Source organism: Linderina pennispora (assembly GCF_002104995.1).
Source record: "Linderina pennispora strain ATCC 12442 chromosome Unknown DL89scaffold_5, whole genome shotgun sequence".
Taxonomy (NCBI): domain Eukaryota; kingdom Fungi; phylum Kickxellomycota; class Kickxellomycetes; order Kickxellales; family Kickxellaceae; genus Linderina; species Linderina pennispora.
In genome coordinates this window covers 57,252-77,511 of record NW_024468253.1, presented here as the reverse complement: position 1 = coordinate 77,511, position 20,260 = coordinate 57,252, and the positions used below count along the sequence as shown (strand labels likewise).

General features: G+C 54.5%; 11 protein-coding genes across 11 annotated transcripts; 3 read left to right on the top strand and 8 right to left on the bottom strand.

Annotated features, from left to right (window-relative positions):
* Positions 1–1,367: 1,367 nt before the first annotated feature.
* On the top strand, positions 1,368–2,750 carry DL89DRAFT_203410 (general substrate transporter; the record flags this gene model as incomplete). The annotated part of the gene is made up of 1 exon (XM_040884027.1): positions 1,368–2,750. A coding segment is annotated over one exon (1,383 nt), but the record flags the coding sequence as incomplete, so codon positions are not given.
* Positions 2,751–3,464: 714 nt separating this feature from the next.
* Positions 3,465–4,994, top strand: DL89DRAFT_266679 (general substrate transporter). The gene has a single exon (XM_040887177.1). The coding sequence runs from the start codon at positions 3,545–3,547 to the stop codon at positions 4,979–4,981; it is 1,437 nt and encodes a 478-aa protein (XP_040744042.1). The 5' UTR covers positions 3,465–3,544; the 3' UTR covers positions 4,982–4,994.
* Positions 4,995–5,183: 189 nt separating this feature from the next.
* Positions 5,184–9,594, bottom strand: DL89DRAFT_266678 (uncharacterized protein). Its single transcript, XM_040887176.1, has 21 exons — positions 9,324–9,594; positions 9,054–9,284; positions 9,030–9,032; positions 8,964–8,987; positions 8,928–8,936; positions 8,778–8,900; positions 8,687–8,756; positions 8,565–8,665; positions 8,487–8,528; positions 8,423–8,456; positions 8,305–8,389; positions 8,246–8,274; positions 8,158–8,209; positions 8,099–8,130; positions 8,016–8,068; positions 7,914–7,994; positions 7,852–7,889; positions 7,572–7,815; positions 7,533–7,547; positions 5,484–7,496; positions 5,184–5,443 (listed from the first exon to the last, which is right to left on the bottom strand). The coding sequence occupies exons 1-21, from the start codon at positions 9,549–9,551 to the stop codon at positions 5,204–5,206; spliced, it is 3,747 nt and encodes a 1,248-aa protein (XP_040744041.1). The 5' UTR covers positions 9,552–9,594; the 3' UTR covers positions 5,184–5,203.
* DL89DRAFT_266677 (putative hemolysin-III channel protein Izh2) lies at positions 9,575–10,711 on the bottom strand. Its single transcript, XM_040887175.1, has 2 exons — positions 10,301–10,711; positions 9,575–10,263 (listed from the first exon to the last, which is right to left on the bottom strand). The coding sequence occupies exons 1-2, from the start codon at positions 10,668–10,670 to the stop codon at positions 9,716–9,718; spliced, it is 918 nt and encodes a 305-aa protein (XP_040744040.1). The 5' UTR covers positions 10,671–10,711; the 3' UTR covers positions 9,575–9,715.
* Positions 10,712–10,959: 248 nt separating this feature from the next.
* Positions 10,960–11,421, bottom strand: DL89DRAFT_274604 (30S ribosomal protein S8; the record flags this gene model as incomplete). The annotated part of the gene is made up of 1 exon (XM_040889206.1): positions 10,960–11,421. The coding sequence occupies one exon, from the start codon at positions 11,419–11,421 to the stop codon at positions 10,960–10,962; it is 462 nt and encodes a 153-aa protein (XP_040744039.1).
* A 725-nt stretch (positions 11,422–12,146) lies between these two features.
* Positions 12,147–13,518, top strand: DL89DRAFT_266676 (HlyIII-domain-containing protein). Its single transcript, XM_040887174.1, has 2 exons — positions 12,147–12,427; positions 12,453–13,518. The coding sequence occupies exons 1-2, from the start codon at positions 12,379–12,381 to the stop codon at positions 13,433–13,435; spliced, it is 1,032 nt and encodes a 343-aa protein (XP_040744038.1). The 5' UTR covers positions 12,147–12,378; the 3' UTR covers positions 13,436–13,518.
* Positions 13,406–14,294, bottom strand: DL89DRAFT_134578 (PRAI-domain-containing protein). Its single transcript, XM_040883349.1, has one exon. The coding sequence runs from the start codon at positions 14,266–14,268 to the stop codon at positions 13,519–13,521; it is 750 nt and encodes a 249-aa protein (XP_040744037.1). The 5' UTR covers positions 14,269–14,294; the 3' UTR covers positions 13,406–13,518.
* Positions 14,269–14,829, bottom strand: DL89DRAFT_266675 (uncharacterized protein). Its single transcript, XM_040887173.1, has one exon. The coding sequence runs from the start codon at positions 14,797–14,799 to the stop codon at positions 14,569–14,571; it is 231 nt and encodes a 76-aa protein (XP_040744036.1). The 5' UTR covers positions 14,800–14,829; the 3' UTR covers positions 14,269–14,568.
* A 76-nt stretch (positions 14,830–14,905) lies between these two features.
* On the bottom strand, positions 14,906–17,475 carry DL89DRAFT_245417 (putative O-methyltransferase; the record flags this gene model as incomplete). The annotated part of the gene is made up of 2 exons (XM_040885089.1): positions 16,549–17,475; positions 14,906–15,058 (listed from the first exon to the last, which is right to left on the bottom strand). Exons 1-2 carry the CDS (start codon positions 16,981–16,983, stop codon positions 14,906–14,908), a joined length of 588 nt encoding a protein of 195 aa, XP_040744035.1. The 5' UTR covers positions 16,984–17,475.
* A 305-nt stretch (positions 17,476–17,780) lies between these two features.
* Positions 17,781–18,960, bottom strand: DL89DRAFT_134433 (S-adenosyl-L-methionine-dependent methyltransferase). The gene is made up of 2 exons (XM_040883348.1): positions 18,843–18,960; positions 17,781–18,704 (listed from the first exon to the last, which is right to left on the bottom strand). The coding sequence occupies exon 2, from the start codon at positions 18,681–18,683 to the stop codon at positions 17,865–17,867; it is 819 nt and encodes a 272-aa protein (XP_040744034.1). The 5' UTR covers positions 18,684–18,704; positions 18,843–18,960; the 3' UTR covers positions 17,781–17,864.
* Positions 18,961–19,009: 49 nt separating this feature from the next.
* On the bottom strand, positions 19,010–20,009 carry DL89DRAFT_266673 (S-adenosyl-L-methionine-dependent methyltransferase). The gene has a single exon (XM_040887172.1). It carries the CDS (start codon positions 19,982–19,984, stop codon positions 19,100–19,102), a length of 885 nt encoding a protein of 294 aa, XP_040744033.1. The 5' UTR covers positions 19,985–20,009; the 3' UTR covers positions 19,010–19,099.
* Positions 20,010–20,260: the final 251 nt, after the last annotated feature.

Sequence of the window (20,260 nt, the reverse complement as noted above, 5' to 3'; positions counted from 1 at the left end):
TTAACAAATGGCTGTCGATGTCAGCCGGAGCACTTTCTCATAAAAGCCAGCTTCGGTTGAGCGTGGACAAATATGCCGGTTGGTGTGACTTGTGATTCCGGCCACGCTGGACCCGCTGCTCTCCCCCACTACCACGGTTTTCACCGGATATCCGTCGATTTTACAGACAGACAATGCCTTCCCGTTCTAAATTATCCAGCCCACCGCCACTAACACACCCTTGCTTTTCACCGTGTTAAGGCTACCTGTAGAGGTGACTTGCTGCCCAGCAAATAGCTGCCAGAAATAACCCCGTCGGAAGCCAAGGTATCACATTCCCGCTCTGCTGCCCAATTCCACCAGCTGGTTCCGCGTGCACCACGGATGCGGACAAACAGGCTGAATATGTGATGCCGTAGCCATCCGGTCAACCCATGCCCTGGCTGCCGAAAGCGTTGTGCGGGCGGGTTTCTGGTCACTAGGATAGCAGCTGCTGCAAGATCATGGCTGCACACCTTTCGTCCATGTCGCCATGTCAGCGATCCCCACCTGCCCTCCCCACCAGGAATCCAGACCGTCTTGTTTTGTTCAAATGGATGGCTGCATGGAATACAGCAGACAGACGTGCTTTGGTTGCCAGGCGTCGGGGCTATTCTCGGAGGGATGCTGCAGCTGGGGGCTTTCTCGACCAGTGACATGCAATGGTGCTGCATTAGCCCTTACCAAATCAGCTGCGGGGCAATTGGCCAGAATACGTGCTTTTCCTATTTGGCTCTCTGTACGACGCAATATGGACTGATCCACTTGTACAAGGAGATGAGCGAAAAGGAAACCGGGCATGTCCGCAGGTGGGATTTTTTTTCCTTTGGCAGCGCGAAGGGAAAGAAAAGGTGATGTTGTTTCTTTACCGGCAACTGAACTGCCGGCGTACAGAGAACTCGGGATGGGACGGCAAGGGTGCCGGCTACGCACCTTTTGAGCGCCCCCCCCCCCGGACAGCAGGAAGGAGGGCCGGTAGCCATGGCCAAGACCCACCAATTCTGGCCTGTTTCGACATTCGGGCAGGATGGATCTCGCTTCGGCCACCTACCCTCCTCCTTCTATGCGATCAAGGCTGGTCCGTCCGGCAGCAGACGTATAAAAGGCAACCCGGCGGCAGCAGCGGGGCGAATATTTCTACCATCTCACCAAACAAAGCCAAACATATTATTCTAATTCATTTCTCTTATTTCCCTTGATACTGTATCGGACACTACCAATCCACATCCTCCATTCGTATTTGAAGCAACTATCGCTTTGAATCGCTATACTACTAGTATTTCACTGTACTTTTCTACTTTATTTGCTGTTCCTTTAATCGGGCTCAGCTACCATCCATCATGTCTGTCGACTCACGCACACTCGGAGTTACAAAGTACCAAGTCTTCTGTACCGTCCTGGCCGCGCTGGGTAGTTTCAACTTTGGTTGGAACAACGGTTCGGTGAACATCCCGGGCGATGTCCTGCAAAACTGCGTCACCGGCCGCAAGTACTACGGCGTGTTCCCGTCTTGCATCTACGTCAAGTCCGGAACTATCTGGGGTATCATTGTCGGCTGCTTCGCCCTCGGTGCCATCATCGGCGCTGTCATCTCCAACCCGGTCATCAACCGCAAGGGCTACAAGTTTGTCCTGTGCTGGTTCGCTCTGCTCAACGTCGTCGGTGCCCTGCTGCTGTCGCTAACCACCAAGATCCCACAGTTCATTATCGGCCGTCTTGTCGTCGGTATTGCCGCTGGTGCCGCCAACAATGCCATGGCTACCTATGTTTCGGACATGGCGACCCCGCGCAGCCGTACCATTCTCAGCGGTGCGCTGCAGTTTGCCTGTAACTTTGGTATTATGCTTGACAACGCCTGCGCCCTGGGTCTCGCCCCTCCCCCTCGCTGGAGAATCCTGTTCGCTCTCACCGGCGTCTTTGGCCTGATCAACTTTGCGCTGTTCCCGTTCGCCCCCGAGTCGCCCAAGTGGCTGGTCAAGAATGGCCGCATCGACGAGGCGCGCGAGGCGCTGCAAAAGTTCCGTGCTGGTGCCGACATTGAGCAGGAGCTGAACGACATTATCCAGACTGACAAGGAAAACCGTGAGCGCACCGCCGATGTCAACGTCATGCAGGTCCTGCGTGGCCAGACCCCCGACAACCTCCGCCACCAGCTGCTCTGTGTGTCTGCGCTGATGTTCCTCCAGCAGCTGTGTGGTATCAACGCTGTCATTTTCTACTCGACCCAGATCATCAACAACTCGACCCACGACAACCCCGCCGACATCCCCACTCTGGCCCAGATCCTCACCACTGTCATCTCGATTGTTGCTGTGATCTTTACCTTCATTGGCATGATCCTGTGCGCCTATTTTGGCCGCCGCACCTTGCTCATGTTCTCGCACGCCACCATGGGCGTTTTCTCGGCTCTCATGGTTGCTGGCTCAGTCAAGGACATTACTGGGCTGGTTGTGACAATGGTGTTCCTATTCAACGCCTTCTTCAACCTCGGTGTCGGCCCCATCCCGTGGGCGACAGCCTCGGAGGTGACTCCGATGTACGCCATGACCGCCATGTCTGCCATCGGCACTGGTATCGGCTACCTGTTCACCTTCGTCATCGGTGTCATCTTCCCGCCCATGCAGGCATCCTGGGGCAACTGGACATTCTTCTTCTTTATGTTCTGGAACTTTGTCGCAGTCTGCTTCGTCTTCCTGTTCGTCCCGGAGACCAAGGATCGCCGTATTGAGGACACGGTCCGTATTCATTCGTGTGGTATCCACTTTGTTGTCGGCAAGAAGTGGCAGGTTAGCGCCGCCAGCGAGAAGGACGAGTTGGCTCGTGCTGAGGCCGCTGGGGGCGACGAGACCTACATGGCTGCTGGTGTTCAGGCCTAAATCAAATCGTCCACATCCAAAACACACAAACCACACTCCTCACTAGTACAAAACAAACCACATTACTTTGCGCTTCTCTCTTACCAACCCTCATCCATTCTTAGCCCAATAGACTTCTCTTGAATTTATAATATTCTAAAACTTCCGCAGGTTGGACCACATGGCTGCTGGCTGTATGACCCCACTCCCTCGATCGCATTTGTTCTGTATGCAGTCAATTGATGTCTCAACCAAATTTACCCGTTCAGTCCTGGTTCGAGAGCTGGTTCCCTGAAAAAATCTCCGTATTATACTATTATTGCACACCCACATGCGTAATCGAGATCCAGGCCTTGACACATGATGTTCTAATGAGCCTTCCCTCTGAAAGTGCATGCTGGCTCGCCCTCTCTCCACAGCCCTTTGGATATTTGTATTTAATGCCGACTGCTTCCCCTGACACACCTACTCTCGAGTAAAACTTTTGCAAAAAACCTCCACACTCTGTAAACTGCTCTACACCTTCCTTTCTCCTTGCTATCTGTTTGTAAATTATCACAATCTACTAGTATCTCCGCATGTCCAGGGACTCGCGTACAGTGGGTGTGACCTGGTATCAGTCATACTGCACGTTCCTTGCAGCCATTGGCAGTTTCAATTTCGGTTGGAACATGGGATCGGTGAACATCCCCGGTGATCTGCTCCAGAACTGCGTCACCGGCCGAAAATACTACGGCGTGTTCCCGTCATGCTTCTACACCCGATCACCTGTCGTCTGGGGTCTTGTTGTCGGTACATTCGGTATTGGCGCCATTATCGGCGCAGTCCTCTCCAACCCGATCATCGACAAGAGAGGCTACAAGTTCACGATGACATGGTTTGCGTTGCTGAATGTTGGCGGCGCGCTGCTCCTATCCCTGGCTACCAAAATCCCGCAGTTCATCATTGGACGTCTTTTGGTTGGTGTGGCGGCAGGTGCTGCCAACAATGCGCTGGCTGTGTATGTGTCCGATATCTCGACGCCGCGTGGCCGGAATATCCTCAGCGGCACGTTGCAATTTGCAACTAATTTCGGAATCATGGTTGACAATGCCTGCGCCCTCGGTCTGACACGCCCACCGCGCTGGCGCGTCCTCATGTCGCTGACAGGCGTCCTAGGCCTGATCAACTTTGTGTTGTTCCCATTTGCCCCTGAATCGCCCAAATGGCTCATCAAGCACGACCGCAGGGATGAGGCTCATGCGGCGTTGACGCGACTCCGCAAGGGTGCAAATATTGAGCATGAGTTTAACGACATTATCGAGTCAGATCAACTGAACCGCCAGCGCACTACCGATGTCAACGTCATGCAGGTCCTGCGCGGCCAGACCCCCGACAACCTCCGCCACCAACTAATGTGTGTATCTGCGCTCATGTTCTTCCAGCAGCTATGTGGCATCAATGCTGTCATTTTCTACTCGACCCAAATCATCAACAAGTCGACCAAGGCAAATCCGGCAAACATGCCGACACTAGCACAGATTCTTGCATTCCTCATTTCTGTCGCTGCCTTGGTGTTTACTTTCTTCGGAATGCTGCTGGCTGCATTTATTGGTCGACGAATCCTGCTTATATTCTCGCACCTGACCATGGCTATATTTGCATCGATGCTGGTTCTGGGATCAGTCAAGAACCTCACTGGGCTCGTCGTCGTCATGGTGTTTCTGTTCAACGCCTTCTTCAACCTAGGCGTCGGACCGATTCCGTGGGCGGCCGCCTCAGAAATGACTCCAATGTATGCTATGACTGCCATGTCGGCCGTCGGTACTGGTATTGGCTACCTGTTCACATTTGGAATCGGTGTGTTCTTCCCTGCGGCAAATAACTGGTGGAAAAACTACACGTTTTTCTTCTTCATGGGTTTCAATCTGGGAGCAGCCCTCTTTGTCTATCTGTTTGTACCCGAGACCAAGGACCGTCGTATCGAAGACACAGTCAGACTGCACTCGTGTGGGATTCACTTTGTGGTGGGCAAGAAGTGGCGGCTCAGCGCAGTAGAGGAGAAGGCTGATCTGGCGGGGCAAATGGCAGACGATGACCTCTTAGATGCGACTGACTCCATGGCTTAGAGCTCTACTAGCTTCATTTCAATATCAACATTTCAAATACAGTTCCTGTTATGCTTTCGCATGCTGGAGGCATTGTGCCTCTTATACACATGTAAAGCAATGCCCTCAGGAGCACATTGCACTTTAGCCACTATGCAGCATGCACTCGACCAGCTATGTATATCAGGAAATGTCTGGATACACTTACAAAAAAGCATCGGTGGCTGTACGAAAGAACATATTTTACTTTACGGCCGGCAGACTCTGCGCCTTGGCCACCCGGTTCTTGACAAACTCGGCCCACGAGTAGTGCACCATGATATCGTTGCTTGACTTCCACAGGTGGGCCTTGATGGTCGCCAGTGTGAATCTGGGCGCAACCGTCTTCCCCTTGCACGCCAGATCCAGGTACATCTCGGGCCGCCCAATGTATTCCTCAACTGCCTCCACAGGCTCCTGCATCTTCTTCCTCCGCATAATATCCTGCCATCCAACTAGGTCATCCAGCGCGACACGCTCCTACCTCGCTGATGGTCTCCCCTGCAGCAACAAACAGGTCTATATACGGGTTGCCAGAGCCAGCCGTGCGCGGGTCCACGTGCGTGCCTGTGCCCTGGTATGCGCGCACGCACGAATCAACCGCGTTGATGTAGTTGGGTGCTGGTTGCTGCATCAGCGGCAGCGCCAGCTTGTCCACCACATACATGGCCAGTTTGCGTGCTCGCAGATTGCGGTTTGCCACGAGTCGCGCATTGGGGTTCGGGAACGGTGCCAGCGTAGTGGTTGGCGACGGCGCCAGAATAAACGACAGCTTTGCTGGTTCCTGATGGCCTGCTGGCAGTCGGTTGAATAGCAAAAAGTCTGTCAGCCATGCCGGCATGCACAGCTCGAGCGACAGAACCGGGTCGTCAGCGAGCCGGAACAGCGAGAGGGACGTGTCGTTGTGCTCGGGGTGCGCCATCAGCTCGATGGTATTGCGGTAGATCGGGTAGGGCTCCGAGGCCTCAAAATGCTCCTGGCTCAAGTGGATCACGACGTTGTGCGGCAGAGGCAGGCGCGGGCAGATGGTTGGCGAATACAGCTGGTCCCAGGGTGCTGGCGGATGCTGCAAGAGCGCCAGCGAGCGCTCGGTCTCGGTTGGGTACCGCGGCCCCGCCCACTCTGCAAACTCGTCCTTCTCACGCACTTTGGGCTGCGTTGGGCTGCTGCCGTTAGTATGCATCTGGGGGGGCTGCTGGGCCGGCGGGGACGGTGGGGCCGGCTGAGCTGGTTGCTGGGAAGCAGGCGCTGCCACTGTTGCTGGTGCTGCACTTGGGCTGTTGCTCGCACTGGTAGGGTTGGCCTGGCCGCTGTGGGATGACGGCGAGCTCTTTTGCCGCCGCACTCGCATCGACCGGAGTCGCTCCATAAACTTGCCAGAAGACCCGTTGCTCGCATTGGACTCGGAGTCGTCTGCCTTCGCTTGCTGTTGCTGTTGTTGCTGTTGGGCTTGAGCTGGTGCTGTTGGGGTCGCAGAACCTGTAGTATTAGGAGCAGCAGCAGTATCGATGGACGGTGTATGCTGGTGGCCGGGTGATCCCAAATACGTTGACTGGGAGAACAGCTTTGGCGTGGTCCTGGCTCTGCCTGCCGCTGGTCCGTTCGGCAGCTGGCCAGCGCTCCATGCCCCATCGCTTTTTGCCGATCCACCATTAGCCAATGTCGCTGTGCAGTCGTCTTCGTCATCACCATCAGCCTCATAGGAAACAGACTGCCGGCTTGCCTGCCCCGCCAATGGCACTTTGTTTGGCACAACCAGCAAACTGTCGTTTTGGGCGCTCTGGATACCAATCTGTTTGGTGGTTGCTAGCAACTGTGACGCAATTGACGCTTTTGGCCGGCTCTTCAGCATCTGCTGGTGCTCCAGCTCCTCATCCACCGACGCCAGGGTTGCCATCTGAGACAGCTGCGGGCTCATCGACCCCGGCGCCTTTGCTGCCTGCAAGCTAACTGGCTCAGGAGGTGCGCTTCTGGGTGGCTCATTCTGCACAGCTGACACCACAGCGCCGGTTGGCACCTGGGTGACCCATCTGTTGAGCAGCGTGGCATCATGGCGTGACAACGGACCGCGCTTGCTACGGCTGCGGACGTATGGCAAGAACAAGCGCTTCAGCATCCAATTTCCGATATTGACGCGCTCATGGTCCCCCATAGCCCGGAGTGTGTCGTCGGTAACACCATCTACCTCGTCTACGTGAACTTCGGCGTTCCATACGCGGCTCTCGTCAAGGCGCACAGTCAGAGCACCAATTTTGGTGTCGACATGGCACCAGGTATTAACTGACTCGGGCTCGGTCGAGATGGCCATCTGAATTGACTCAAAGTCGCGACCACAGATACCAGGGAACATGTGGCTCGCCTTGGCCTGCTCCTCGGTCTCGGGGAACTCGTAGATACGACAGCACAGAAGCAAGTCCCAGAGCGATACACGGCCACGCGTGTCCTGCGCCAAAACCTGGCGCTTGTTGTCTAGAATCTTGTGCCGGTGCAAGCCGTGCTTGCCATAGATGGTTTCGTCGGGTTTTCCCCGCACTGGCACAGCTTCGGCCTCTTCTTCCCCATCATCGGTCACTGCCACCTGCGGCAGTTGTCTGGGAGAGCCGACAGCCTTATGCACCTCAGCTTTCATAAACGACGAGTCTGGCAACGGCGACTCGGGCACTGACAGCATCTCGTACTCGTTCTGCCTGGCGGTGTCCTTGCGCCGACTTTCGGCCTTGGAGCGGCCCGGGATGGCCATGGGTGTGGCCGAGTGCGAGGCTAGAACTGAAGTGATTGATGTTGGATGCTGCATGGTGCCCATGGACTGCGAGCGGCTGTGGGAACCACGCGCAGCCCCCAGGCTGCCTGACGACTCGCTGCCATGAGAATTCGCGTCGTAGTACTGGTCCTCGCCGTCAGACTCCTTTAGCACACCGCGCTTGACCCATTCTGCATGGATAGCCTTGAGTACTGGCGACACGGCTGCTTGGCCTCGAGACTCTGCATTGCCCTGCTCAGCGGCCGTGAATTCCACTGGGTCTGCTGTATGTGTGCGCCGGTGCCGCCCATGGTGGTTGGGATGCAGTGCTAGCGGGCTGTCGCCCATCCTGGGCGGACTGAACGCCTGCCAGGTGCCGATGACCGACCGTCTGGTCAGCTCGCTCGCCTCATCGGACTCGGAGCCCGACTCGCCGTTCGCACGCGCGATTGGCGCAAGGGCGCCACGGGCTGGCGGATCGCCAGGCGTAATGCCCCGTGACCCACGCACGGTGACGTCGCGCCAGCGGTTGAGCCTTGTGCCCTTTGTGGCTGTCCAAATGAACGAGTCATCGGCAGCAACCAGCTTCACCACACCTTGCGGCTCCTTCGCTACGGCCACACAGACGACGCCCGAGTTTGCATACCCAGCTAGCGACGTGGCGTCGTCAAGCGAGCCGCCACGCGACTGTGGCGCTGCTGATAAACTCTGGTGGTGCTGTTGGTCGTCGAAAAGCCCGGCACCGACAGTTTTGGCAACCAGACCATCGCGGCTCGCAGAGTAGAATGTCTGGAAACGCGGATGGCTCGAATAAAGCGACCATACCGAGTCGTTGTGCTGCGAGAACGTCGACAGGCACCGACGCATGCGCATACTCCATAGCTTCACTGTGGTGTCCGATGATCCCGAAAGCACGAGTTCCGAGTCTGCAGAGAGCATGACGGCACGGATGTGGTCGGTGTGGCCCGACAGCATCGTCACCTGCTTGCCCATGCGCGTATCCCACACGCGAACCGGCTTCTCTGGAGACCCCGACACGACCAGGGAGCCGGCGGCATTGCACGCCAGAGTATAGACACTTGAGGATTCAGAGGCATCGCCAAATTCGCTGACAGGGTACACGGGACCGCTGCCAGCCATCGACAGGTCCCAGAGCTTGATCTTGCGATCAAGACCGCCGCTAATGACCATCTGGCGCTGCGGCGCATACGCCAGCGCCTTTACGTAATCCAGATGGGAACCAATCGTCTGCGGCCGGGCGTTGTCGTCGTATGGCGACCACGCACGCACGGTCTGGTCTGACGAGGCTGTGACGATGGTGTTCCCGTTGTTGGCCACGACCAAATCGTTAATCCAGTCCGAGTGCAGGATTCGGGATGTCTTTAGCGACGACCTTGGTTTTGCAGCGTGCTTCAACCTGTGCCTGTCTATTGACCATGATGACAGGCCATTGGCAGCAGGCGTTTCGCGCAGGGGGAAGTCCAGTGACCATGCTTTCACCACGCCGTCGCGGCCGCCAGAGAACAGCACGCCGCCAGTTTCCCGCTGGCTGGGGTTTGCAAATGACAGGGCCAGAGCATTGACACCGAGCACATGCCCGTACAGGTCATCTGATTGCACAGAAGTTGTCGGGTCGTCTGGCAGCGGTATTGTATATGAGACTGTGCGGCGTGGAGCCCGCTTGGGCCGGTTGTGGTCGGGCGCAGGGGCAAACATTCCTGGGTCTACCGACCCGAAATCGTATGCGAACCGGTGTGGCCGATTATCCTTCACCCGAGTGTAATTCAGGGGAGGCACAAAGGGCATAGCCATGGCGGGAAATTCGTTTAAAGGTATTTAAATATAAAAGGCGCAGAGTATGCAAGAACAAGAGAGGTGAGAAAATGAACCCGCATTTTTAGGAACTGCCCAGGAAGGGAATAGGGGCAGCGCTAATGAAATGCTAGATCCCTAGCATCACGCACCGCTGATTTCCTTCATGGGGCGATTTCGCACAGGCCACGTCCCTCGGTATGCGTCCACCTAAGCGCCCTGACAACCCCGACGTAGTGGAAGACCGCAGCTATGACGACGAACACGTGGAATATCTGGTGCGAGTGCAGCCAATAGTCGCACTTTCCAGGGAACCACCGCTCGGGGATACGCGTGCCGTACAGCGTCGCCCCGACAATGTAGAACCCGCCCATCGCCAGCATGTACGGGACCTGCACCGCGTTGAGCACATACTCCCAGCCAAACTTGATGAGCGCGTGCATGGCCGGCAGCACCCCCGATAGGCCCAGCAGCACAAACGTCACCGCCCGCAGAGGCCGGTACTCGGACGTGCCGAATTTGGGCGTGACTACCATGGCGATGGTGATGGCGCCTAGCGTGGAGATCAGGCCCAGGTAGAAGAGCTTTAGGTACGGGTTGCAGTAGAATGTGTAGCAGAACATGGGCACGCACGAGCCGACGATGAGGAACACGATGCCGACGTAATCGCACTTGTTGTACATTCTCTGCACGCCATGCGAATGGCACGACACTGTATGGAATGTGGCCGACAGACCCATGCACCCAACAGCTCCCCAGTAGAAACACGTACATTGTGACAATGTCCTGCCAGTCCACGGTCTCGAACTGCGGAAACACGTTCTGCGTCACCGTGTAGCAGAGCCCCAGGAACCCGAGCGCGCCCAGCAGGTGCGTCGTGATGTTGCCGGTCTCGTTGTGCAGGTAAAAGACCGACTGGAAGCACTTTTGGAAGGAATTCGTCGGCGCGCGGTACCCGGTCCGGATATAGTGGTTGTCGCGCATCCACGCTGGCAGCTCGTCCCAGACAAGAATGCGCTTGGGCTGGTGTGCCTTGGCATTGGCGTTGCTGTCATCCAGTAGCCGCTCTGTCTGCAAAGCAATGGGGTCTGCTGGCGACGCGCGTCTGGAGAGAACCATAGCGGGCAAAAATGAGGGGAAATCGAAACTGCAGAGGAGAGTTAGCAAGTATACCATTCTAGAAGTGAGGCGGTCGTGGTGGCTATAAATCCGCAACATTTTTCAGTTGCATGATCAATAGGTTGAAAAATCCGTTGGCTCTATGCGCTGGAGGTTTCGTTTTCACAAGGGCGTCGGTCCAATGATGGCCACAGCTGCCAGCGTCGTCCTCAACATTTGGCCTCATATAGGCTGATACTGGCACATGAAAGCGCATACTTCGTTATTTATTGCAAACGCAGTGACGCAGCTACTTTGCACGAGCCAAAAGCGTGCCTCCCAGCCCCAGCTTGACCGCCTCCTGGACCTCCATGATCCCGCGCGCCGTCGACACGATCATGATCTCACCGGGGATCACGCCCTTGACGATGCTCCACGACTGCCCGGCCGCCAGTGTCCTCAGCTGGAACGCGTTGCAGCTGATCCGCCGCGATGGCTTCGAAATGCAGTTCATGTTGCGCAGGACCGGGTGATCCTGGTAGTACTTTAGCGACAGCCACAGGCGCCGCTCAGCCACGTTCAGGTTTGTCGTCGGTGTGTATTCGGCGTCGGGGCCCAGGTGCGTGCCACGCGTCACCGATCCGACAAAACCCTGGCTGTAGAGAACTCGAGACACAGCTAGGTTCAGTTTTGTCTCGGGGATAGCTATGCGGCCAAGCCGGGCGCGGAATCCGTTCTGTACGCGTGCGCAGATATCGTGGACGCCGACCATTTTGTGAGGTTTAGAAGGAATGCTCTGTGAGAAAGTGCAGGTAAGCAAAAGGCGAAAGGAGCAAATTCCGAATTTTGCAAGCAATGCAAAAATAAAAAATTGGGCGCTTATCGAAGAGAGCCAGTCGATATCGGCTCGAGCCATGGTTCCGACGAGCCGGACTGCCACCGGTTCGTTTCTGTTGCGGAGATGGCAAGCACAGCTTTTAGCTGAGTATCCTCCAAAATTCCGTTTCCACCTTTTTTGGGATTCTGATCACGCCAGGCTGCTCGCTGCGAGTCCCGAGCCAGTGGGTACGGTTTTGTTTTTTTCCAGACGACGCTGCATATTTCGGCCGGCAGCCGCCTACGCTGCAGGTCCAGGTCATACGGGCATTCAATCCTGTACCGCTTCGTCTGTTGTTGTCAACAATTGCATTCTGTGACTGTTCGTCTGTGTCCGTATACCTTCGCAAAGCTGTTTACCCTCGATCGGTGGTTCAAACACGATTCCAGCGACCACTGGCAAAAGCGAAAATAAGGCGGTTGGATCACAGAAGTTGGCCGTGCTGCAGATCTGCCCTCGTACCCCCAAACGAAGCGGAAAATGTGGAAATTCTTTCTCATCCCGTTTTCTTTGCCTGCTGCTGCTCTATGTGCGATGGCTTGTGAAATTTGCGAAATCAAAAGGTCGACAAGGTGGCGGCTGAGCGCTCGTCTTCCCTCTTCTGCCCAAAATTTTTATCTCTTTCTCCATCTGTACTCTACAACCTTTTTCTCTCGTGTATATTTCTATCGTAACCAAGAAGCAGACGCAGGGCCGGTCCGAGATTAGCAACTCTACACCAACTCTAAAGCTACACGGTTCTATTTATATACTTCCACACCCGCCCACCTTCTCGGTCCATGAGTATTTCTTGAAGGAGCTCCTTGGGTCGCCCACATCAACAATTTCTAGTGCACTATTCCACAAAAAAGTATGGCTGCAGCATCGGGAAAGTCGACTTCCGAGTCGCCCACCGGGAAATGTGCGTGGCCCCGCCACACAGCAAGCACCGCATCTCCGCCACCGCCGTGCCTCGGCACAAAAGCTCGCTGCTAGTGCTGTTGGCAGCGACGACGACACCCAGGTCACCGAGTACGAGATGCCCGCGGTCCAGTACAAGCCGTTTATGGGCCCCGCCCACCCCAAGTACACAACCACCATCGACGAGACGCCGGCCTTTCTGCGCGACACCTACATTCTGTCCGGGTATCGGCATCTCACATACTCGTACCGCATGTGCTTCCACTCGCTCACGTACCTGCACAACGAGACCGGCAATGTCCTGACGCACTTTTTCGCGCTGGTGTTCTTCATCGGCCTGATCATCAGCACAAACTACAACCTGCTGCCGCAGGGACTGTCGCCGGGCCGGTCGTCGTGGGGCGACTACGTAGTCTTCTACGGCTACCTGCTGAGCGCCTGCGTGTGCTTCCTGCTGTCGTCCATGTTCCACCTGTTTTCGTGCCACTCACACTCGCACCACGTTGCCTGGCTCAAGTGCGACTTTGTCGGGATCCTGTTCCTGATCCTCGGCTCGCTCCTGCCCGGCCTCTACTACGGCTACTACGAGTCCCGCGGCATGATGTGGACATACATGGCCATGAGCTTCACGCTGTTCCTTGTCGGCATCGTGATCAGCGTCTCGCCGCATCTGCAGAAGCCCAGCCTGCGCTGGCTGCGTCCTGTCGTGTTCTTCTCCATCTCGCTGTCGGGCGCCTTCCCCGTCACCCACCATGTCATTGCCCACGGCGTGGCCATGTCAGCAAAGTCGATGGGCTTTTACTACACCATGGGCATGTTCGCCCTGTACGTTGCAGGCACGCTGCTGTACGCCTTCAACATCCCTGAGCGCTGGTTCCCGGGGAAGTTCGACATCATTGGGAACTCGCACCAGCTCTTCCACATGCTGGTGTTCTTTGCAGCCCTGACGCACTTTTACGGTATCGTGCAGGCCTTCAAGTGGCACCACAGCGCCCAGGCCTTCAGCTAGACACCCCCAATCCACACCCATGTGTACTATACACACTCTATAAATCCTTTCCTTACTCACTAATTCTAATATACCCCCGTAGCTCATTGTTTGGCATTGGCGACAAACGCTGTAATTTTGGCTGGGTCTTTGGCCTTGTTCGTCTCAGTGCCACTCGACACATCAACTCCCCATGGTCTGCCCACATCCACCGCCTCCCTCACATTGTCTGGTGTTAGACCGCCAGCCATTATGAACGGCAGCCCGCTGTCCGCCAGCCGGCGTGCGATTGTCCAGTCAAAGCTCACTCCCCGCCCGCCCTGCTGAGTGGTGCCCGCAACCTTAGTGTCTAGCAGCACAACCGAGTGCCGGAACGTCTTGAACAAATCGGAATCCTCCACCGAGAATGTATCGTCGACATGGAACACCTTGATCACTGGCACTGGGATCTCCCTGGCCAGATCGATCGGCTCGGTGCCGTGCAGCTGCACCAAGTCCAGAGGCACCTGCTCGACCACCGCAAGGATATGCTCCAAGGGCTGGTTCTGGAACACACCCGCCAACAGCGGCCCCTTGCGGGACTTTAGGATCTTGGCCCCGCTCGTGGTGAAAAACTCGGCCGCTGTCGCGTTCTCGCAGATGCCATCGTGGATGTGCTTGACGTGGACGATGTCAGCTGAATCGCCAGATGCTTGCTTGACTGCCCGTGCAATGGCTTGTCCAGTCGAGACATCAATAAGACGCGGGGAAGGGGCAAAAATCATGCCGATAATATCCGCCCCTGCCTCCGCCGCCGTCACTGCTGCCTCGACTGTCCGCACACCGCATATCTTGACAAGTGGTTTCGACGGCATGTTTGACAAGGAGATTGCTACAGAAAAGGATATAAAGAATCTTGTACGACAGATTGGCTAGCAGGCGCTCGTCTGTAAACATTTGCAACGGCAGTCCTAGCATATGGGAGCCACCTAGGCAATCTGCCGGATAAATGCGATACCGGTGAATTGTGGCAGCATAACCGGTTTAGTCCGCGGGTCTTTGTGAGCATACTCGCTGAGCCCATGTAGTGCGAAAACTGTTCTCCAGACTATGCATACAGATGTTAAACTTGACACCAACCGGCCTGGCATACTCAGAAACTGGTGCTGGAATGCCTATGTGGTGACACTAGTGAATGCTGTATCATCAGCAATAAACAAGCCAGACTTATTCAACATGCTCCTCTCCAGGATCGCATCGTGGTGGTATTTGTACGACATCTTGTCCACATCAAGGAACGCTACATCAACAGTGATGTTGCTCAGCTTGACCACGTTCTCGCGGGCATCGCCGATCTCCAGAATGCGCTTCGCATCAACCAGACCGACAAGGAACCTGTGGAGCATGCCTTGATAGTCAGCAATAGCCGAACAACGAATATAGTTGAGGCAATGTGATTTATTCACTAATAGAATGGCTGAGAAAGACACCCACTCTCAAATATAGAGCGACTTAATGCAAAAGGCGCACAAGAGTAATTCCGGTATACAGTGGCAGCATAACGACCTCGACGCGTGGGTCCTTGCGAATGTACTCATTGAACTCATGCAGCATGATCGCAGTTTTTGTGCTGATTAATCTTTCGTCGGTTGGTACGTCCAGCGGCTTGGCATCTCTGGGCACCGGGACCGGCGCTTCAACGAACCGAATCACCCTATCAAATGCCGTGTTGTCGAAGATGTAGAGCCCGCTCTTGTTGAGCATGTTATTGCCGAGGAGTGTGTCGTAGTATTTACGGTACGAGGGCTTATCGGCATCGACGAAAATGAGGTCGAATGTGGAGCCAGACAGTGACTTTAGGATATCATCAGCATCGCCGACAATAACTTCGATATAGTCCTCGACACCAGCCTCCATAAAGTTCTTGCGTGCGAATTTCCGCAAACTCCTCGCTGATGTCCAATGAAATAATCGGCTTGTGGCCGGTTTCGTCGACACCACCCTTGACGCCGTTCCGCTTCAGTGCATTAGCGTAGAAGATAGCCGACGTTCCAATGAACGTGCCGATTTCCAGAATGCGCTTGGCGCCGACCAGACCCACTAGAAATCCCTGAAGGATACCTTGGTAATCCTCAATCGCCATTACGGCAACATTTTCACCAAGATTATCGACAGCGCGTCTACGTACCGCGTCGATATTAGGAGGAATAGGCTCGACGGGAAGAGTATCATTGGTGGAAGCCTTTAGTGCATAGTAGGCACGAAGTTTTTCGATCGAGTACGTGTTCAGCTCGTCGTGGGTCGGAGAGTCTGAGAGAGTGAATACCATGGCTGTACCGCTACTTTAGTGGATAATAATGGAAGGCAGAGAATGTAGACATACAGACCTGGCTGTCTTCTTGTCGGCTTTTTATTCAAGCAAGCAGTGGGAAAATTCCACCACTTGTGCGAAATATTGCTCCAGTGGCGTGTCTTCTTTCCCAACAATGGTTTCTGGACATAGTCCATGAGAGTGTACAAGGCACAGCGTTCCAGGGCAAAGCTTTTACATTGTGTTGTACGCCACTAATTTTTGCTCTTTTCACCTCGGAGATGCCAACAGACATGACTGCCATCAAATGTCTTGGGGAGGGGGCCTGTGTACTTGATTTTGGTACTGTCAAAGCGGATACGCCCTTACAACCATTTGACTTTTCATCTGCTAAGGTATGCTCCTTACAAGCACAGTGACGTATAGTGTAGTCGTATACTGGTACTATAAAAGAACCTGTGCACTATACATTACCCAGACAATGGCCGTGGCTTGGCCAGAGGACGCCACATCCATACATTGCCATTGGTGTGCGATTCTCCACCGTGCGTGCAGCATCGTATTCCATATCAGCCATGTGGATGTCAAGAACCATCCTTCCAAATAGTCCTCAAGAATGTATTCAACGGCATAAACTTTAGTTGACAAAGCGCATAAGCGTGATACCGGTATATAGCGGCAACATAACCGCCTCCACACGAGGGTCCTTGCGGATGTGCTCATTGAACTCGTGCAGGGCAATCGCGTCAGTATCACTGATCATGGGCTCGTTGAACGGTATGTTCAATGGCTTGGAGTCTGCAGCCACCGGAGCTGGCTCGTTGATATACCTGATGACTTTCACAAACGCAGTGTTGTCAAAGATGAAGAGGCCATTCTTGTTGAGCATGTCATTGTTGACTATGGTCTCGTAGTAGTTGCGGTACGAAATCTTGTCGGCGTCAACAAAAGCAATGTCAAATGTGATATCCGTCAGCGACTTGATGATCTCATTTGCATCGCCGACAAGCACCTCGATGTAGTCCTCGACACCAGCCTCGATAAAGTTCTGACGGGAGGTTTCAGCAAACTCTTCGCTGATATCGAGGGTGATGATGGGCTTGTGGCCAGTTTCGTCGGCACCACCCTTGACGCCGTTCCGCTTCAGTGCATGGGCAAAGAAAATAGCCGATGTGCCGGTGAAGGTGCCGATTTCGAGAATACGCTTGGCGCCGACAAGACCCACCAGAAATCCCTGAAGGATACCCTGGTAATCCTCAACCGACATATAGGCCATCATTCGCCCGTACTTTTCGATGGTACGCCTGTGAACAGCATCTACAGAAGGAGGAATCGACCTGCCAGTGAGCGTGTCGTTGTTGGACACCTTGAGGGCGTAGTAGTTACGGAGCTCTTCCGGAGAGAAAGACTCGAGCTCGCTGCGGGTGGGGGATCAGGAAGGTACAAGGCCATTTGTGCTGAAGGAATCTTGGATTGAAGCAATGCTGTGGATAGGGACAGCGATAGGGATTTTTGGACACTCATGTCCATATTTATACTCAGAATAATGGTAGGTATACAGACCCGTTCGTGTGAGGCAACGCCCCTTGGAATATTTTGTGAGAATATGTCCGCACAGCGCACAATACTCCGACACCTATTGTATGTAGCAAACACTACACCATGCCCGCTTGGATATATCCAGCAATAGGGATTGTACATGGGCCTGTGTCTTGACATAACAAAAGTGATACTTGGTGCACATCTCCAACCATTCTTTCGTAAGTCATGCAAAGGGATTCTGATGGTCTAGCTGTCTGTAGCCAGCCAACATTGCAACATGCAGCGCATAGGAGAAATAGACAGGCATTTCCAGCCGGTGCACTTGGACAGAGATTGTGTAGCACCGTTGGCAATGGGAATTCCCCTTGCACAAGCTGAAAGGCGGACATGTCGATTGTTCGCAAAGCACTATATGCATGTGCTGCCCCTTGCTCGAGCTGGCTTCCCACGCCTTCATTGTTCAAGTTATTGCAGGCTTTTGCCACCGTCCCTCTCAACATGGACCAGCCATTTTCCACAATCGGTGGAATGTTAAACGTCCTGCCCTTTTTCCACTGTCATGGCATCATTCTTTTACAAGCTGTTTTATTTCGAACCCGCACAAACTACTATGGCGTCCTAGTTAATGAAGCGCAGGAGGGTGACACCCGTATACAGCGGCAGCATAACTGCTTCGGTCCGTGGGTCGTGGCGAACATACTCGTTGAACTCGTGGAGAGCGACAGTAGTCTCTCTGTGGTTGAAGTCAATGTCGAACTTGACATCCAGCGGCTTGGCATCTGCAGCGACAGGCACAGGGACATCAAGGTATGTAGTGACGCTGGAGAACGCGGTGTTGTCAACAATGAACAGCCCTGACTTGTTCAGCAGTCCCTTGTCAATGATTGTGTCGTAGTAGTACTTGTACGACACCTTGTCCGCATCAAGGAACGCGACATCAAAAGTGATGTTGCTCAGCTTGGCCAGGTTCTCACGGGCATCGCCAACGATGACTTCAATGTAGTCCTCTAGTCCAGCCTCTCTAAAGTTGCTGCGGGCAATCTCGGCAAATTCCTCACTGATATCCAGGCACACCACAGGCTTGTGGCCAGTCTCGTCGACACCACCTTTGACCCCGTTACGCTTCAGTGCAGTAGCAAAGTAGATGGCCGAAGTACCGGTGAAGGTACCGATCTCCAGGATGCGCTTCGCATTGACCAGACCAACAAGGAACCCGTGGAGCATGCCTTGATAGTCAGCAATGGCCATGCCAGCCATCCGACCAACCTTCGCAGCTGTACGCTCGCGCACTCCATTGACAGTGGGCGGAATGGACGCGACAGAGAGATTAGGGTTGATGGAGGCGTTAGTCGCATAGTACGCGCGGAGCTGCTCAGGGGACGCGTCGTTAAGCTCCTCGCGAGTTGGCGTGTGCAGATTTCTGTATGATGAGGCCATGGTAGGAAACGTAGAGTAGTAGTAAGAAAAGTGGAGTGACGAACAGCTGAAAGCAAGCGGGCACGGGTGGCTTTATAAGCGAAAGCGAGCACAGGCCTCTTTTGCCAAGATATTTCCGACTCGAGCAGTGCCCTGTCCCTCTGCAGCAACGGAATGCATGTGCGCATGCCATAGCCCTGCTCCTCCCCTGATCCAGCACTTGCGGTCTGCGGATTGGCGTGAATGACCTGCCAGAGGAAATCATCAGATAGCTGCAGAGACGGGCGTTCTCACGAGCGATAGAAAGGACTTTCCGAGCTTGAATCGCATGGCTACGGGGATCTCCAAAGATCTGCTTCGCAATTTTCCTGTTTAAAGAATAACGACATAATCCTGTGCTTTTACTCAATAGGCCATTGCTGAGCTCGGTGTTGGAGCTACACCGAGGGGCGACGCCCAACGAGGAGCACCTCCTCCCACTGGATATTGACCTTGGCGTCCCTGTCGGATACTCCGGCAGCGTCCATCAGCTCGCGCATGACTTGCTCAGTAATATTGGGCCGCGATGGGTACTTTTTGTGATAGTTCACTGGTCCAGACCATGTGGACAAGAAATCCTCGAGCGTGCGCCAAGTAACCTCAAAGTGCATGACGACTGGCTTGGTACCGACAGTGAACCGCTGGCTATCCCCTTCCATGCTGGTGCCTGGGTATACTATGCGTTGTACATCCTGCCACTTGTTCTTACTCAGAATCGGAACGTACTCGCGGTAGTTATCAACCAGTCTTTCGCGACCGCGGTCCCAGAACGGGCCAAGCTTGGTTGGTCCAATGCCAAAGTCCCTGAATATCGCATCACACTGCGGGTAGTCAACAAAGTGGCCGAATCCCGTGTATCCAAATATTGCCAGGGTCCCATTTGGCCTCAGCACCCGCTCCGCCTCGGCGACAAACCTCTCCATATCGAACCAGTGTGCGCCTGTGGCAACAGTCATGACATCAACAGTTCCGGAGTTGAGGAACGGCAGTGCCTCAGCCGGGGACTCGACAAATTCAATCGGGATTTGGTTGGAATTCGCCTCACGAGCGCTTTGCAGCATGGTAGCGGAGATGTCCGACCCAACTACACGCGAAAATTTGCCCTGGAGCTGGCGTGCGAAGATGCCAGTTCCAGTGGCGACATCGACGGCGAGGCCAGTGTGGTTATTTGGGCCTTGCGCCCTGTGGTACTCGATGATCGTGTCAGCTAGCGAATCGCGGTAGCGGGGGCGATTGCTATCGTAGTTTGACGAATTGAATGTCTTGCTGCTGTATGTCGCCATTGGTAAGTGAAAACTAAAATGTCTGAGCTTGATGTTGATAGCAAACAAGGATGGCCATGGCTCGCCGCCTTTTATACGAATTCTAGCACACCTGTGCTTATCCAAGCAGTATGCAAGCCTGCCGCAGGATGGGTATACAATCTGCCGCAAAAGCGAGTCATAAGCCAAGACTGTAGCAAGGATGGTGACATGGCTACTGAGATGGGGGAAAACGTTGTTCCAGGGCTAATTACCGATCGCTGGGATCATACTAGATTAGTCCTAGCACAGATGCAG

Excerpts from the sequence above, each read along its gene's own strand:
- DL89DRAFT_266679 (XM_040887177.1), top strand. The coding sequence starts at position 3,545 with ATGGGATCGGTGAACATCCCCGGTGATCTGCTCCAGAACTGCGTCACC.
- DL89DRAFT_266678 (XM_040887176.1), bottom strand. The coding sequence starts at position 9,551 with ATGGCTATGCCCTTTGTGCCTCCCCTGAATTACACTCGGGTGAAGGAT. Across the intron at positions 8,210-8,245 it reads CTGGCGCGACGTCACCGTGC|CCCGTGGCGCCCTTGCGCCA; the intron begins GTGGGTCACGGG and ends GCGATCCGCCAG. Across the intron at positions 8,069-8,098 it reads CGGCACCTGGCAGGCGTTCA|CACTGCATCCCAACCACCAT; the intron begins GTCCGCCCAGGA and ends ACAGCCCGCTAG.
- DL89DRAFT_266677 (XM_040887175.1), bottom strand. The coding sequence starts at position 10,670 with ATGGTTCTCTCCAGACGCGCGTCGCCAGCAGACCCCATTGCTTTGCAG. Across the intron at positions 10,264-10,300 it reads CGTGTTTCTACTGGGGAGCT|TGTCGTGCCATTCGCATGGC; the intron begins GTTGGGTGCATG and ends CATTCCATACAG.
- DL89DRAFT_266676 (XM_040887174.1), top strand. The coding sequence starts at position 12,379 with ATGGCTGCAGCATCGGGAAAGTCGACTTCCGAGTCGCCCACCGGGAAA. Across the intron at positions 12,428-12,452 it reads CGAGTCGCCCACCGGGAAAT|CACCGCATCTCCGCCACCGC; the intron begins GTGCGTGGCCCC and ends CCACACAGCAAG.
- DL89DRAFT_134578 (XM_040883349.1), bottom strand. The coding sequence starts at position 14,268 with ATGCCGTCGAAACCACTTGTCAAGATATGCGGTGTGCGGACAGTCGAG.
- DL89DRAFT_266675 (XM_040887173.1), bottom strand. The coding sequence starts at position 14,799 with ATGCTCCACAGGTTCCTTGTCGGTCTGGTTGATGCGAAGCGCATTCTG.
- DL89DRAFT_134433 (XM_040883348.1), bottom strand. The coding sequence starts at position 18,683 with ATGGCCTCATCATACAGAAATCTGCACACGCCAACTCGCGAGGAGCTT.
- DL89DRAFT_266673 (XM_040887172.1), bottom strand. The coding sequence starts at position 19,984 with ATGGCGACATACAGCAGCAAGACATTCAATTCGTCAAACTACGATAGC.